The following is a 14,043-nucleotide window of genomic DNA, read 5'->3' as shown; positions in this document are numbered from 1 at the left end:
ATGAAGTAGAAGCTATACACTTATTAGGCACATGTCTGTAAATTACTTGTTCGTGAAGGTTTTGCTGATGATTGCCGACGACGACGAGAGCGATCGATATCAAATGGAGCAAGTCAGACATGACCCACGTATCGTGACCGATTGCGCTCTTGCAGGTCGATTAAACAACATGTATAGTCTATCATATATTCTCATCGAATCGTAGAGTCTATAAACTATAACTGCCTTTGCCCAGTAGATGGAATAAGTTTCCACCATCACTGTAAAAGATATATTTCTTGGCATGAAACATCAATGGTCGATATCTTTAAAGTGATTTTATGGCAGGCCACTGTTCCTAAGACGTGTCCTGTATTCGTGTAGCCTACATAACTATAGTAAGTATATATTGCTTTGAAACGTCATCATCCGGTGTCAGAAGTGTACGGCTAAAATATCTCTCTCTGGAGAACATATCGTATGAGCTTGAAATTGTTGTCGTTTCATATTGTATTGGTTCCATGTATTTGGAACAAGGCTCGACTATCTGACATTTTTTACTATGTAATCAGTTCGAAGAATCGATATTCTGCATCCAATTGCTGTAAACAATTGCACTGCGCCATTTAAGAAAGCCTTGAAATTCTTCATGTTAGTCACCCGAAATTTGTAGCTTTGCTTGTGTCCCATGCCGCTGTTATCAGTGACGCCTGGGTTTTATATACTGATAGTGGTTTTCGTGCTTGCAATGTTTAATGACTTCAGTTCACAAATATATTAAATGCATATAATAAACAAAACAAGGGAGGACTGACCTTATACTACGCATGGTGTTGTTTTGTTTTTGTTTTCCCTCTCCGTCCACCACACTCTTTTCCATTTTATGTATTTGATCCCCTAGTGCGTTCGGATTACATCAGAGTGCCAGACACAACACATGATGGATCGATTTTCTTTTCTAGGAAAGCCTGTATCGCACGGCACGTGTATTATTATGTGAACGGCGCCAAACAATAAGCCCCATTCACTCATCCGTCCAATCTATTATCTTTCGTGAGGATATGCCAAACACCAGATGGCATTGCGGTGTCAATGTTTTCTTTTCCCCGCTTTCGTTTGGGTGCAGTCGACGGCGAATCTCTTCACGTGGGTTTAGAGATTTGATGAAGCGGAACCAAGCGTAAATAATTGTCGTCCTCAGAAAATTATTCCCATTTTATATTTAACGGCAGATTAAAAGCTTCATGGATTTATGTGAAAGCTATTTCTAGCTTTAGTTTTGTGATAACTAATAAGCTGCTGTGAGTGCGTTACTCCGAGGAATGCATGTGGTCGGTAAGCAGTTATGTCATTTATTTAGTCCGTTTCCAGCACGAACTCATCTGCGTAGTACGAGTTCATTTAATCTTTTAAATGAGTCACCTCGACGACGCCATTTTGACCGTTTACTGGTTCTCGATTTTGAGGCCACTTGTGATAGGAAACGTGGCACAATCCGACCACAGGTAAAATAAAATTTTTCACAATATTTTTCTGTTTTACTGCACGAAAAGGAAATGATATCTGCACTTTAAAACCATATCAGGAGATTATCGAGTTTCCTGTCCTCAATGTGGAGACAAACAGTTTTGAGATAGTGGGCACTTTTCATCGCTATGTCAAACCAGAAATCCACCCTACCTTGACACCTTTCTGCACCAGCCTCACAGGGATTATCCAGGTTGGCCTGCCAATTCGCTGCCTATATGTGGGTTATCTCTTGATTGATCTCTCTCTTTCTTTCTTCTCTGTGCTGAAAGGATATGGTTGAAGATGAATCCCCTTTGAAAACAGTAATGGAAGATTTTCACCAATGGTTCATATCGCAAAATCTGCAGAACAAGAAATTCGCTTTCGTGACTTGCGGCGATTGGGACTTGCAGCAACTCCTCCCACGCCAATGCATCCATACGGGACTAGGCATACCTGCTTATTTCAAATCATGGATCAATATCAAGATGGTTAGAACTTTGTTATTTCTTTGCGTGCAGTGGCAATGTCGCACGTAAGAAACAACATGATAACCTATTTATTTTATTATTGTTGGCCAGATTTTTGCTGAATCGACTGGTGTTTACCCTCGCAATCTACCGCACATGTTGTCCCACGCCAATCTGGTCCAGTCGGGCCGATTACACAGTGGTATCGGTATGTCGAAAACCTTGAAAATTTGTTATCAGCTGAAAAGAATAACACGAAGAATTTTGACCTCTAATAACTTCATGTTTTTCTTTTGTTTTTCTCCTTTTTTCGTTAGATGATTGCCATAATATCGCTGCGGTTGTTCGTTTCCTCGGCTTACAACAAAATTCCCAGTGGCGGCTGACAAGTTTTTTGGAAGATTAAACAATAATAATGAAACTCTGATACTAAAAAAAAGTTTTTACTGAACCGTATCAGTTTTGTTATTCTCACTTCATTATAGTCGGCCAAATTTTATAAAAAGAAGCGACAATTTCACGTATAATGTACTTATACAGTGCCCTCCTTCCATTATCCTCGACGTTTGTCTCTACCGGCTTAAGAAAAAGGGGTAAAGTAAGCTTTAAAAAAAGTCATCGTTGCGTATCGCCCATCACGATCTTTGATTTTCCTTTTTTTCTCGCGCCCAGGGAAGGCCAAACAAGAAAACAAACAAGTGCGTGATACGGTTGGCTTAGTTTTTTCCCCTTCTTGTAAGATCTTGTGTCTTTGCAGCTGTTGTCCTAAGCTCGGCAGTCAAACGACTGGAACGGGCCGATTTGCTGCATCACTCTTACTTCATTTGATACGCTTTGGTGGAAGCAGCAGTGCCATTGTTTTGTTTACCAGTAAACTCCAAAAGAAGAAGAACAAGTTCGAGGCTTTATTATTATTATTATAATATTATAATATCTCTCGCTCAAACTTCAAACTACAAAAAAAAGGATACGATAGTACACAAAACAGTTGCAGCTGGAGACAACACACGACCTTGTACACATAGAACTTGAAAGTTGTTTTTTTTTTTTAAGACTTTTAAGTTCCCCCTCTTTTTTTTTTTAAAGACCACCTGGCTAAAAAAAAAAAAAAAAAAAGAAGGTGGTACTACTGAGAAGTTTGGTGTTGTTTTTTCGGTGGAAATGCCCTGTGAGATTACAAAAAGAGAATCAGGAAATTTTGTTGTTGGGAGAAAAACTAGTCTGCTGTGTCGTTATATGCGTGTCTTTCGATATACCCTCCCATACCTTTTAGGGAGAAATGATAATGAAATAAATATGTATATACGATAGTCTCCCCTGACTGCAGTCGACAACAGCAAAAGCACGTTAAACCAGTTGCGAATGACTTCACGCGTGCAGTTCTCGACGATCAATGACCGCAAAACTTTGGGAAAAAAACCAAAAGTTTTTTTTTTTTTTCTTTTTGTTTCCTTTCTTTACCTTATTTACTGCAGTAGATATTGATAGAATGGAAAATAAATATACCATACACTGCCTGTGTGTACAACGGAGCATAAAGTCGATTCCGGGCAGAGCAAGGACAGGTGTGCATAAACGCGTGTCGAAATTCTTTACGTAACACGGTGGTGACATTTCCTCCGTTGGGTTCACTGGCATCGCATTAGTTTCATTTTCTGAATGTCTCTGTTGCCGAACCAATTGCATACGGTAGACTACTTTTGCCCCGAAAATTTACAACTGAGTCAAACTATGCTGGTAATGTGTCACATCACGGAAAGCTACGTTTGAAAGCTTTAAAAACCAATGATGGAACAGCTATGTGTCCTGCTAGTGTAGGGGGGGGGGGGGAGATTGCGTGAAACGAGGCAAGTTCATCCTCGAGCAAGGTCTGATTATAAAATAATAACAGATCGCTCCCTTCTTCACCCCTCGAAAAGTAAAAAAGACTTTTTTTCAACTTTTTTTGTCCTTTGTATACAGTATGTAGGGTGTATGTAGAGCTGAACAGCTTTGGTTGCTGAACGTAATCATCACGTCACAAGCTCGTCAGCACTGCTTCAATTAAGCTGGTGAAACAATCGGTAACATAGAGAAAACTCTTGAGCAGTGTGTTGGTATAAATCATTTTAAACGAGGAAATAAGTTATTTTTTATTTGAATAAAGAAAGGGGGAGACGATATGGTTATCTAGCCACGTGATAGCCTTTATCTACACAGTCCACAGTTCAGCACAAGACCCTAGTTCACGAAGTTTTCAACTCATTTTATCATTTCCATTTGACAGGTTCTGTCGTCCAAGAAGAAGAAAAAAACAAGTAGAAAAATAGGCCACGATTTTTAACTATATAACTTACATAAAACTACACTGGATTATGAATATCGATTCCACTTGTTTCTGTAATTTCTTGTCATGAAAATAAAAGAAAAGGTAGCCATAAACTCATCGTTTGGGGAAAAAAAGAATTATTATCAACAGAGAGCACAGCAGTCGTCTGTGGATACGCCAGAGGGGCTCTTTCCTAAGGGCGGAGTTTCAAATGCCAACCATGTGCATCGTCTGCAGGCCATTGGCCCAACCACCAGCATACGTCGACGTGCATGCAAAAGGCCCCCATGCGCGCTTCCTACACAGTCAGTGTTCGGTCGGTGCTAGAAGAGAGAGGACACGAAACGTTTTTATGTCTCTCTCTCTCTCTTTCTCTCACTTTTCTCCTTTTTTCGTTATTCTTTTTCTCCCAATGTGTCAGTGAATATGTGTGAATATGTTCTGTAGCATCTATCCAAAAAAGAATATCTAAATGTTACGCTCGTGAATTATCTAAGGAATTGTTATCGTTTGTTGAGAGAGAGAGAGAGCAACGAGGGGGGAAAAAGTCTTTGTTGAAAACACGTGGCTGGTGATCGGCCATTAAAAGAAAGAAAAGAGGGGGGAAGCAAAAGAATTTCGCACAAACACGTGTTGATGCAACATTGTTCGAATGAGTCACAGATTGCTCAGCATCAAGTAACGTTCTGATTTATCATCGAAGAACGTGTGTGTGTGGGTAGTTTTTTTTCCCCCAATTGAAATAGAGAAAGTCATGGGGTCATTGAGACACGAGTCTCGCCATTTGCTTTACCCACCCCAGCATCAACAACGCAACAGTCCAGTGCCTTCTACGAATTCTTCTTCCGCCACGATGACATCTCCAATTTCCGTGCTGGCTACTCAGTTGAAGAATAGCACATCATCGAGTCCGTCTGTTGCAGTGTTGACCGGATGTACTGGTGGTGGTAAAGAGCCGATGAATAACAACGAGTCGATGGATTCAGGGGTGGCTGGTCTTCGCGATGGTTTGACGACGCCCCATGGGGGATCGCCCACTTCCGCTACAAGCAGCAGTAGCACATCCAGCAGCAGTCATGTTCTGCTCAACCACCATCATATTCTTTCACCACATCATCAGATGGTTCAACAACAATCGTCTTCCTCTGCTCTGGCAACTACCCCGTCATCCACTTTGCTTCTACCTCCAGTCCATGATGATGGACTTCAGTATATCGTCGATCGGAGCAAAAATACAACTTACCTTAAAGGCAGATTCCTAGGAAAGGTAATTAGACTTTTTCTTTTTTTTTTTTTTTTTTACAGACAAAAGATGTGTCAATTAACCCTGGGCTAAAAAAATATCTTGTGTGTGCGGGGTTTTGTTTTTTAACCCAGTGTTCTTTTTCGAAGGGGGGGGGGTTGAAAATGATGATGATGGAATAAGATTAAGAAAGAAAAAAAAAAAGGTTTTCTCTTTGCCCTCAACCTTGAATTGAAAGCAAGAAGAAACTGGTAAGGTGGTTTCTTTTGGTAGAGGGTTCGATGGGAAAACAACAACGAGAAGGAAAGAGAGAAGAAAAAAGCGCCTCTGGTTAAAGCCCTTTGTGTTGCGCCTGACCCACTTGATCAGCTGATGGCCGATGTGTAATCCTCCCCATCAACAAAAACAACTTTTTCTTCCCTTTTTTTTTTTTTTTAATTCTACGAAAACCACAAGATTTTTTTTTTTCTTAGACAAAAAAGAAACCGGACGGGGGGTTTTATTTTTTATGAATTTAACCCCCCTTCCTGAAAAAAAAAAACATATTTTTTTTCCCTTGCTTTTTTTTAAATATACACCCTCTGTTCATCTTTGCTGGAGGGCATCTAGGGAAGAAGTTTGTACCAGCAGCAGCAAAAAAAAAAAAAAAAATAAAGCAGCAGCAAACTCAACAACGGGTTTCCTCTACCTCTGTGTTGTTGCCTTTGGGGCAGGTAAATGGCCACCAACCCCTCACTATGGGCTGCTGCCGCTACCACCTTCTTTATGTGATTGTTCACCACTCGCTTATATTCTGGTTCTTTTTTTTTTTTTCAGTCTTATCCAAGAAGAAACCGTAGGGGTGGTTTTTGGGTTATCTTTTGTCGTCGCGACACATCCACCAGTTGTGTGTGTGGAAGATATAGGAGAAGTTTATACTGTACCTTTCTTCTTCTCCGATGCTACACAGAGAGAGAGAGAGAGAGAGAATCGGTCAAGAAGGCCCTTCACCTCTTCTTGTTCCATAACCTTGATGATGATCTTGTGGACGTGGCTCGCATTGTGACATTGCGTTAGAGGGAGCCATGTGACTTTTTCATTTTGTTATCATGAAAAAGAAGAAGGAGCCCTTTAAATTTTTTTTTGTGTGTTGTTTGTAGCTTTCTCTCCTCTTTAGCGTGTTGTTAATTAGACCGTAGGTAATAAGAAGCTTTTGTTTGGTAGCCGTAGTTTTGCCGACCAATTAAGGAAAATCTGGTCGTAAAAAAATGGTGGGCTAGGGGGATATGAAATGACCGGAAAAATATCATTATCACGCAAAAGGTAGTCAGCATATGTGACCTGACGGTTGCATGGGGTCACGATCAAGACTAAGAAAGGAAGTGGCTGGCCCACTGACTTCTCCTCTTTTTGATACTTCTCCAGTACAATTGTATATATGCAACAAGAGAATTTTGATTCGTCCTCCCCTCTTCTTCTTCTCCATGACTTTGGGTCGTGTGAGAAAAACCTTGAATCGGGTTGTTTCTCTTTTTATTTTTTTATTTTTTACCTCCTCTATATAACCATCCCTCTCGTTTTTGGGTTCTTTACACACTCCCGCAGGGGCTACCATATACTTCCACCTTTCTTCTTTCTATTCATTCACTTCTTCTTCTTTCTCCTGGCTTTCATCCATTTTCTTCGTCAAGAAAAAAAAGAAAAAAAAAGAAAAAGATATTGAAATGAAAGGGAAATAACTCTGTCAGACCTCCTGCCGGTTCCTCCTCCTTCGATGCCGAACAATCACGAAAGAACCGTTCGCTCGCTCGCACAGACCAGCTCTTTCTTTTGGCTCCGAGGGTATACCCTTCCTCTCACCATATAACCCCTATCTCTGGCAACCATCATCGTCCTTTTTTTTTTTTTTTTTTTTTTTTGAACTCAGATTTGTCTTGTTGTCGGAGATGTATTTTATTTTTATGGAATTTTATTTTATTCCCTTTGATTTTTTTTTTCTTTTTCATAGGGTCAAACTGGTTTTTTCTTCTTTTTAGATAAAAATGTATTGCCATTTGAAGAAGAAGAAAATGTGTGTGTTGCTCCTTCTGATGGTATATACACATAAATCCTGTCTAGACACACAAAAAAAGCACAAAACAACCACTTCATTAAGATTATTTTTGTTTTGCCCTCCGTTTTTTTTGGGGGGGGGGTGTGTGTTTGTACGGGGGTATCGCTGTCTGCCATCTTCTTTCCGTGATACTGATCCTATTTTTTTTTCTACCCCTCCTAAAAATAGGGCGGATTTGCACGGGTCCACGAACTGACGGATTTGACGACTGGACATGTCTACGCGGGTAAAATCATCCCTAAATCGCGCATCACCAAACCTCACCACAAAGAAAAGGTAAATATTATTTTTTAAAAGCATATTCTTTTGTTTAGTCGAGAAATAACAGCTGTTAACTATCTTCAACAGGAAGCCATTTCCACATTTAGTGTGTTAACTCTCCACCCCCACTATTTTTCCAACCTATTATATCCTTTACAAGGGCTTCCGCTCAGCCACAGCTCTAGAATTAACACGTAACAAACGCGGACGACAAGTCTTTTTTTTTTTTTTTTTTTTTCATTGACAGATGTTTTCTATTGAAATCGGCCCACACACAGCTGGAAGTTAAAAACACATGTCATCAATTTTAATTTTTTTTTTATTCGATTAAATTGTGACCTAGTTTGAACGCACATATTTTATAGTCTGGAGGATCCATCTGGTGGACACTATCGCTGGATCGCCACCACCTCTGCCCTTTTCTCTCTCCCCCTCGTTATTGTGTTTGTTTGAAATTCGAAACCGAATGGGGAAAAGAAAAAAAAAAAAAAAGAGAAGACAGAGACATGTGACCTGAGCTCTAAAAACAGTTTCGTTCTCTGAACTTGGCCGTGGGAAAACGACGGCACGATCCTGCCGAGTGTTTTGACGCCATAATCACCAGAAACAAACAAAACAAAACAAAAAAAAATAAGTTGGTCCAGCTGATGGAATAACCACCATATGCCCTCCCGGGAGATATAATTCATTATATTTTTTTAAAGCTAAAATACTTGAACGAATTTAAAGAGAAAAGAATATTTTATTAATTTCGTGGTCGTTGAAGCTTGTTTGTCGGCAGCTGGAATCTCTGAATTGGACGGGTAAAAAAAAAAAGGAGGGGAGAACATCTGTCTGGGTCCTGCAAAGCAGAGAGAAATGTCCAACCGTGTGACATCGTGCCAAATAGCCTCTGCTATGCGTGTAAAAATAGAGCTCTGCATTTCTTTTCGGTTAGTGTGGCGAACGTGTCGTCGTGGACGCAAGCCACGTGAAGTTCGGAGAAAATGTTAAAAAAAAAAAAAAAATCAAGGAGAATCGGCAAATTCCTTAACGTTTCGCTGTGAGTCAGGAAATGAAACCCCTTTTAAAAAAATGGTTATCGATGTCCTAAGTTGAAAACGGTTCTAAAAATAATTGAAATGGTTGTAATAGTAATTTTTTTTTTAGGAGAAAAGGGGGAAAATGACCCCCAACGTGGACGTAACTTATTCCTGTTTTACACATTTCCCTTTTTTTTTTTCTTGTCGGACTTTTTTTTTTTTTTTTTAACTCTCCCAGGGAGGAGATCCCTTTGCTCACTGGGGGTCTAAAAACTCATTTATTTTTAGCCAAGATTTCGAATTAATTAATTATACATTTTTTTTTTCCTGTACATTTTTAGATTGCCAGGGAAATTGAACTTCACAGAAACTTGGTTCACCCTAACGTCGTCCGCTTTTATCATTGCTTCGAGGACTCGGATAATGTCTACATCATTCTGGAGAACTGTTCCAAAAAGGTATTGCACGCAAAAAAAAAGTTTTACAACAGCTTTTAAAACGAAATACTTAAATTGATGATATCATTTCAATAAAAACAGAGTTTGGTGCACGTGATGAAACACCGAAAGACTTTGACGGAGCCCGAAGTTCGATTCTATTTACGCCAGCTGGCCGACGGCCTCCGTTATGTCCACGGTGCCCGTATTGTCCACCGCGATCTCAAGCTGGGCAACATGTTTTTATCCGAGAACATGACGGTGAAAATTGGCGATTTCGGATTAGCCGCTCGGCTTCATGCCGAATCTAAAGTGTAAGTTAAGATGTTTTCGTCCGCTCTTTAAACTTGATGACAACCCAGTCAAGTTCACGTCCTTGTTATCAGCTGGAAACAGAGAGGGAAAAAAAAAGGGGGCGATTCTGACAAGAGGGTTCTATATAGACGTTGTCACACAAACATGTTGTTTACCGATGGAATGTCGAGAGACGAGTTGAATTCGAAAGTAGATGGTTAAGTGGAAAAGGGGGGGGGATGTGTCTGGGTGGGGGTCTTTTCTAGGGGTTGTTTGAAAAGAAAACGAGTTAACAAAAGAAGCACCGATGCTACATTTGAAGGTAAAAATAACGGAGGCACTAAAAAAGGTAAAAGAATATATCAAGATGGTCCAATTGATCTCAATGTGTTCAATTTCCTTTTTTTTTCATCCCCCCTTAAAGTATTTATTTTTTTTTGTCGTTTTCTTGTTCCTTTTGTGAAACGCCGACCCCCACTAAAAAAATAAGAAGGTACAGTGCCGCCGTTGTAGTTCTGACCTGTTTCCTTGTGAAAGAGAATCAATAGCTCTATCGCTCCCCCCCCCCCCTTTTCAAAACATTTTCTTACCTGGGTGTCGTTGTTAAGTTTAGTAGACGTAGGTTAAAATGAAAAACTAGGAGGTCCTCCGTATGTGCCAATTGATTTCTAAATGGTGTAAGTTGGTGGCCTTTGCTCTATTTTCGTTTTTTTTTTTTTTTTTTTAATCTTTCCAAAAGGACGATATGCGGAACGCCAAACTATATCGCTCCGGAAGTTTTGAGTCGTCAAGGACACGGATACGAAGCGGATCTCTGGGCCATGGGATGCATCATGTAAGCGATTTTTTTTTTGTTTTGTTTTAAAATGTTCGTGTGAAAAGTTCGTTTGGCTAATTGGATTTTATTGCCCGTTTTTGATTGTTCAGGTACGCCATGTTGGTTGGCCAGCCGCCATTCGAGACGTCTACATTGGCAGAGACGTACTCTAGAATTGCTCACAATATGTATGTGATTCCACAGTGGGTGTCGCGGCCCGCTCGTTCATTGATCCGTCAATTACTGGCTCCCGATCCAGCTCATCGGCCAACGCTAGACCAGGTGCTCAAGCACGATTTTTTCACGAGTGGCTTCATGCCCGCCTCATTGCCGCCGTCGTGCTGCTCAAAAGCGCCGACGTTCGCCTCCAACGACAGTGGCATCAGATCTGATGGAGATTCCACTAATGAAAATACCAGTCCGGTAACGCATCACCTTCGCGTCCCGTCTAGTTTTCAAGGCAACAGATCGCGCCCGGAATCCGTCAAGGTATGGGCATCACAGCAAAACTCATCTTTCTTTTCTTTTTTTTTTTCCGTCCGCCTGGTATTTCAATTTATTATTATTTTTTTTTTTGAAAGGTTCCGAGCAATGGTAATAACCAGAGTCAAAAGGATCAACGCGTTGCCAGAAGTCACAGTCTGAAGGAGACGCCGGCTTGTCGGAAAGAGAAGAAAGAGGCTCAACAACAGCAGCAGCAACAACAACAACAACAACAGCAGAGGGGTCTTCCAGGGTCTTTAAAGCAAAAGATAACCAACGTGTTGTGCCCCGATCGCGACGACCACAATAAAGAACAAGGCGGAAGGGTTGGTCCACCTCCTGCCCCAACGTCTTCAGCACCTGCCGTACAACAACAACAACCGTCCTTGTATTCTGCCTTAGATTCTTGCCTTTATCACGCTGCACAAGGTATGAGAGAAAGAATCTGTTTATCCTTTTTTTTTTTTTTTTTTTTTTTTTTTTTTAATAAATAAAAACAAAACAAAATTTTAATTGTAAAAATTTAAAACAAAAAATGTAGTTCCGTCGAACCCGTGCGCCGTGCCGTGTAATCCGCTCTTCATCTCCAAATGGATCGACTACTCCAACAAATATGGCTTCGGTTTCCAGCTGTCAGACCGGGCTGTGGGCGTCCTCTTCAATGACAGCACTAGGATAAGCTACTCTGGCGACAGGAAGTAAGCTTTTTCTTGTTCCCACTGTATTTTTCCGCTTTGATGTGTCTCGTTTTTTATTTTATTAAAATGATTACATTATTAATTCATTGCTAAAATTCTAATTTTTAGTCGCTTGGATTTCCAAGACTCTACCGGGAAGACGAGTAGTTACAGTCTGAATGCTCTTCCATCGTATCTGGTGGAACGATTGACTCTCCTTCGCTATTTCGCCCAATATATGGATGAGAATTTGACGGAAGGAGGCGACAGCCAACAACAGCAACAGGACCAGGCGTCGTCGTCGTCAACGACGTCGCCCGCACACAGACGCCGATCGTTCGTCCACATGAAGCGTTGGGTTCGCACGCCCAAGGCTATCATTATGCAATTAGATAACAACACGCTGCAGGTAATGAATCGTTTTATTCTTTTAATTAAATCGTATTAAACGCTTGAATTGGTGGGTTGCAGATCAATTTTTTTAAGGATCACACGAAGATCGTTCTTTCGGCCGACACGTCATCGACGTCGGCCGTCACCCAGTACTGGGTAACGTACATCAACAGTGAGCGATTGAGCGCCACGTATCGTTTGGTTGACATTTCGCAGCTCGGCTGCGAGTCAACCCTGCGTGAGCGGCTCGTCTTTGCGCTGACGGTATTGCGAGAATTCGCCGAATTGGACGGGGATAAAGTTTGATCTCTCTCTCCGCCTCATAGGATATTTAAAAGAAAAGCGAAACCACATGAAAAGGAAAATGTTTATCCACATTTGTGTTCAATCACGTAGCACCACAACTACCTTCTTACCTCTAAAAAAGGAGCTCTTTTCAATATTTCTTCTTCATCTATCCCTAAATGCAAATCATCGACACAATTTTGAAAAAAAAAAAAAAAAAAGGGAAAAGCTTTCCAATGTCGCGTTCATTGATCTCGTTTCGCGACCCTTCCTTCCTTCTTTACCCTTATTTGTTTCTTCTTCTTATTTTTCGTGTTATGTTTTCCAAAATAATGATGATTCGAATTCTTCCAAATTTTGCTTCTTTGCACACCTTTTCTTAGTAAGAAATCATGTTCATCTTGGAAATTTGACTTTCGATTGATTTTTGTTTATTTTTTTTTGGCCTTGATTTGTTTTTCCCTGTTGTACATCAGCATTGTCTTTCTCTTGCCTTGATTTGTTGTCTATTCTCCCTAAGAAGCTAAAATGTTAATCATGATATTGATACAAATTTCATCGCCCCTCGCTAGCTGGTAAAAAAAAAAACAATGACGAGCATCCCCTCTCACACCCCATTCATCCATCCCCACTTCTCCATTAGCCCAGCTAGTCAATTCTGTCATTTTTCTTTCCTCATCTTCCAGTAGAAAAATTCATCACGCTATTTTTTTTTCTCTCTCTCTCTCATTATGTTGTCCCGTTTTTCTTTAGTTTTCTTTAATTTTTCTAACAAAAAATAATCCCTGAAAAGTCTTTCATGAGAAAAAATCGAAACGATGGTCAACTCCCCCCCCCATTTTTGTGTCCGTTTTGACTTGGGAGGTTTACAGCAACAACAACAAGAAGAAGAAAAAAAAAGGCCATTGTTCGCTTTGGTTAAACACTCGACCCCTTATTTCGTTTCTCATTCTATGTGTGCATGTTTCCGGTCTTTTTCCCTCTCCATCTCTTGTATGTTTCGCCGGTTTACGTGTGAGAAGAAAAGTAAGTGAAAAAAAAAAAACAAATCAAATAAGAAAAAAAAAAAAAAGTAAGAGGAAGAATTTTTGTGTGTGTGTGTGGGTGTGTACTAATGTAACACCCACAAGCACCAGAAAAAAAGCCGTAACCAAGGAATCAAGAACATATCGTGAGTTTGCGTGGGGCTATATTAGAAATTTATATCCCGACATTTTCGGTCGTGTCGTCCATCTGTTATATGGGAAGGGGGGGGGGGGGGGAATTGCAAAAAAAAAAAAAAATTGTTTTTGTTTTTGTGTCCAATTTTGTCTTTCGTGCTGGCGTCCCTCTTTGAATTGCGACGTGAATGGGCGAAATTGATCGTGTTTTCCGCGATCGTGTTTTGTTTTTTGTATCCAATTCTTTCGATGTCAATCGGTATCAATTCGAAATGTCCCTTTCACTCCTTTTTTATGTTTTTCTTTCTATGTTGATCCTCACGATCGAGAAATCGAAAACGATGAAAAATGATCGAGTTCTGATTTTTGTGTGTGTAATTCCTTTTTTTTTTTTGTTGTGTTATTTTTTTGTTTGTTCCCGCGTGCTATTCGCTAGCGCACGGTCCAGCCATTTCGATTCTACAACCGATTGAAGTGTTGTTTCGCTCAGCGCCCTCCTCTCCTCATCCCCCCTCTCGGTGTAATCGACAAATGATGATTGCGTGTGAGAGTTTAAATAAAATACAAAACTTGTTCCGCTCGTCCAAGTTTTATTCGATTTCCCTTGAAATTC

The 14,043-nt window shown here is 40.4% G+C and overlaps 2 protein-coding genes across 3 annotated transcripts; both read left to right on the top strand.

The window, feature by feature from the left end:
* Positions 1-972: 972 nt before the first annotated feature.
* Positions 973-2,485, top strand: LOC130690632 (ERI1 exoribonuclease 3-like). 2 transcript variants are annotated; one of them, XM_057513639.2, is made up of 6 exons: positions 973-1,125; positions 1,212-1,484; positions 1,565-1,699; positions 1,779-1,979; positions 2,070-2,166; positions 2,276-2,485. In XM_057513639.2, the coding sequence occupies exons 2-6, from the start codon at positions 1,302-1,304 to the stop codon at positions 2,362-2,364; spliced, it is 705 nt and encodes a 234-aa protein (XP_057369622.1). In that variant the 5' UTR covers positions 973-1,125; positions 1,212-1,301; the 3' UTR covers positions 2,365-2,485. The 2 variants fall into 2 exon arrangements, with proteins under 2 accessions (XP_057369622.1, XP_057369621.1); XM_057513638.2 differs by having other exon boundaries at positions 1,030-1,484.
* A 2,102-nt stretch (positions 2,486-4,587) lies between these two features.
* On the top strand, positions 4,588-14,017 carry LOC130689780 (serine/threonine-protein kinase PLK1-like). The gene is made up of 10 exons (XM_057512724.2): positions 4,588-5,533; positions 7,770-7,877; positions 9,226-9,342; positions 9,424-9,635; positions 10,355-10,450; positions 10,543-10,921; positions 11,014-11,344; positions 11,457-11,613; positions 11,722-12,001; positions 12,064-14,017. The coding sequence occupies exons 1-10, from the start codon at positions 5,021-5,023 to the stop codon at positions 12,289-12,291; spliced, it is 2,421 nt and encodes an 806-aa protein (XP_057368707.1). The 5' UTR covers positions 4,588-5,020; the 3' UTR covers positions 12,292-14,017.
* Positions 14,018-14,043: the final 26 nt, after the last annotated feature.

Source organism: Daphnia carinata, chromosome 6, assembly GCF_022539665.2.
Source record: "Daphnia carinata strain CSIRO-1 chromosome 6, CSIRO_AGI_Dcar_HiC_V3, whole genome shotgun sequence".
NCBI classification, from domain to species: Eukaryota; Metazoa; Arthropoda; class Branchiopoda; order Diplostraca; family Daphniidae; genus Daphnia; species Daphnia carinata.
Note: the sequence above shows the minus strand (reverse complement) of the source record. Positions and strands in the feature narration are given on the sequence as shown.

Excerpts from the sequence above, each read along its gene's own strand:
- LOC130690632 (XM_057513639.2), top strand. The coding sequence starts at position 1,302 with ATGCATGTGGTCGGTAAGCAGTTATGTCATTTATTTAGTCCGTTTCCA. Across the intron at positions 1,485-1,564 it reads GTGGCACAATCCGACCACAG|GAGATTATCGAGTTTCCTGT; the intron begins GTAAAATAAAAT and ends AAACCATATCAG. Across the intron at positions 1,700-1,778 it reads GCCTCACAGGGATTATCCAG|GATATGGTTGAAGATGAATC; the intron begins GTTGGCCTGCCA and ends CTGTGCTGAAAG.
- LOC130689780 (XM_057512724.2), top strand. The coding sequence starts at position 5,021 with ATGGGGTCATTGAGACACGAGTCTCGCCATTTGCTTTACCCACCCCAG. Across the intron at positions 10,922-11,013 it reads CGCGCCCGGAATCCGTCAAG|GTTCCGAGCAATGGTAATAA; the intron begins GTATGGGCATCA and ends TTTTTTTGAAAG. Across the intron at positions 12,002-12,063 it reads TAGATAACAACACGCTGCAG|ATCAATTTTTTTAAGGATCA; the intron begins GTAATGAATCGT and ends GGTGGGTTGCAG.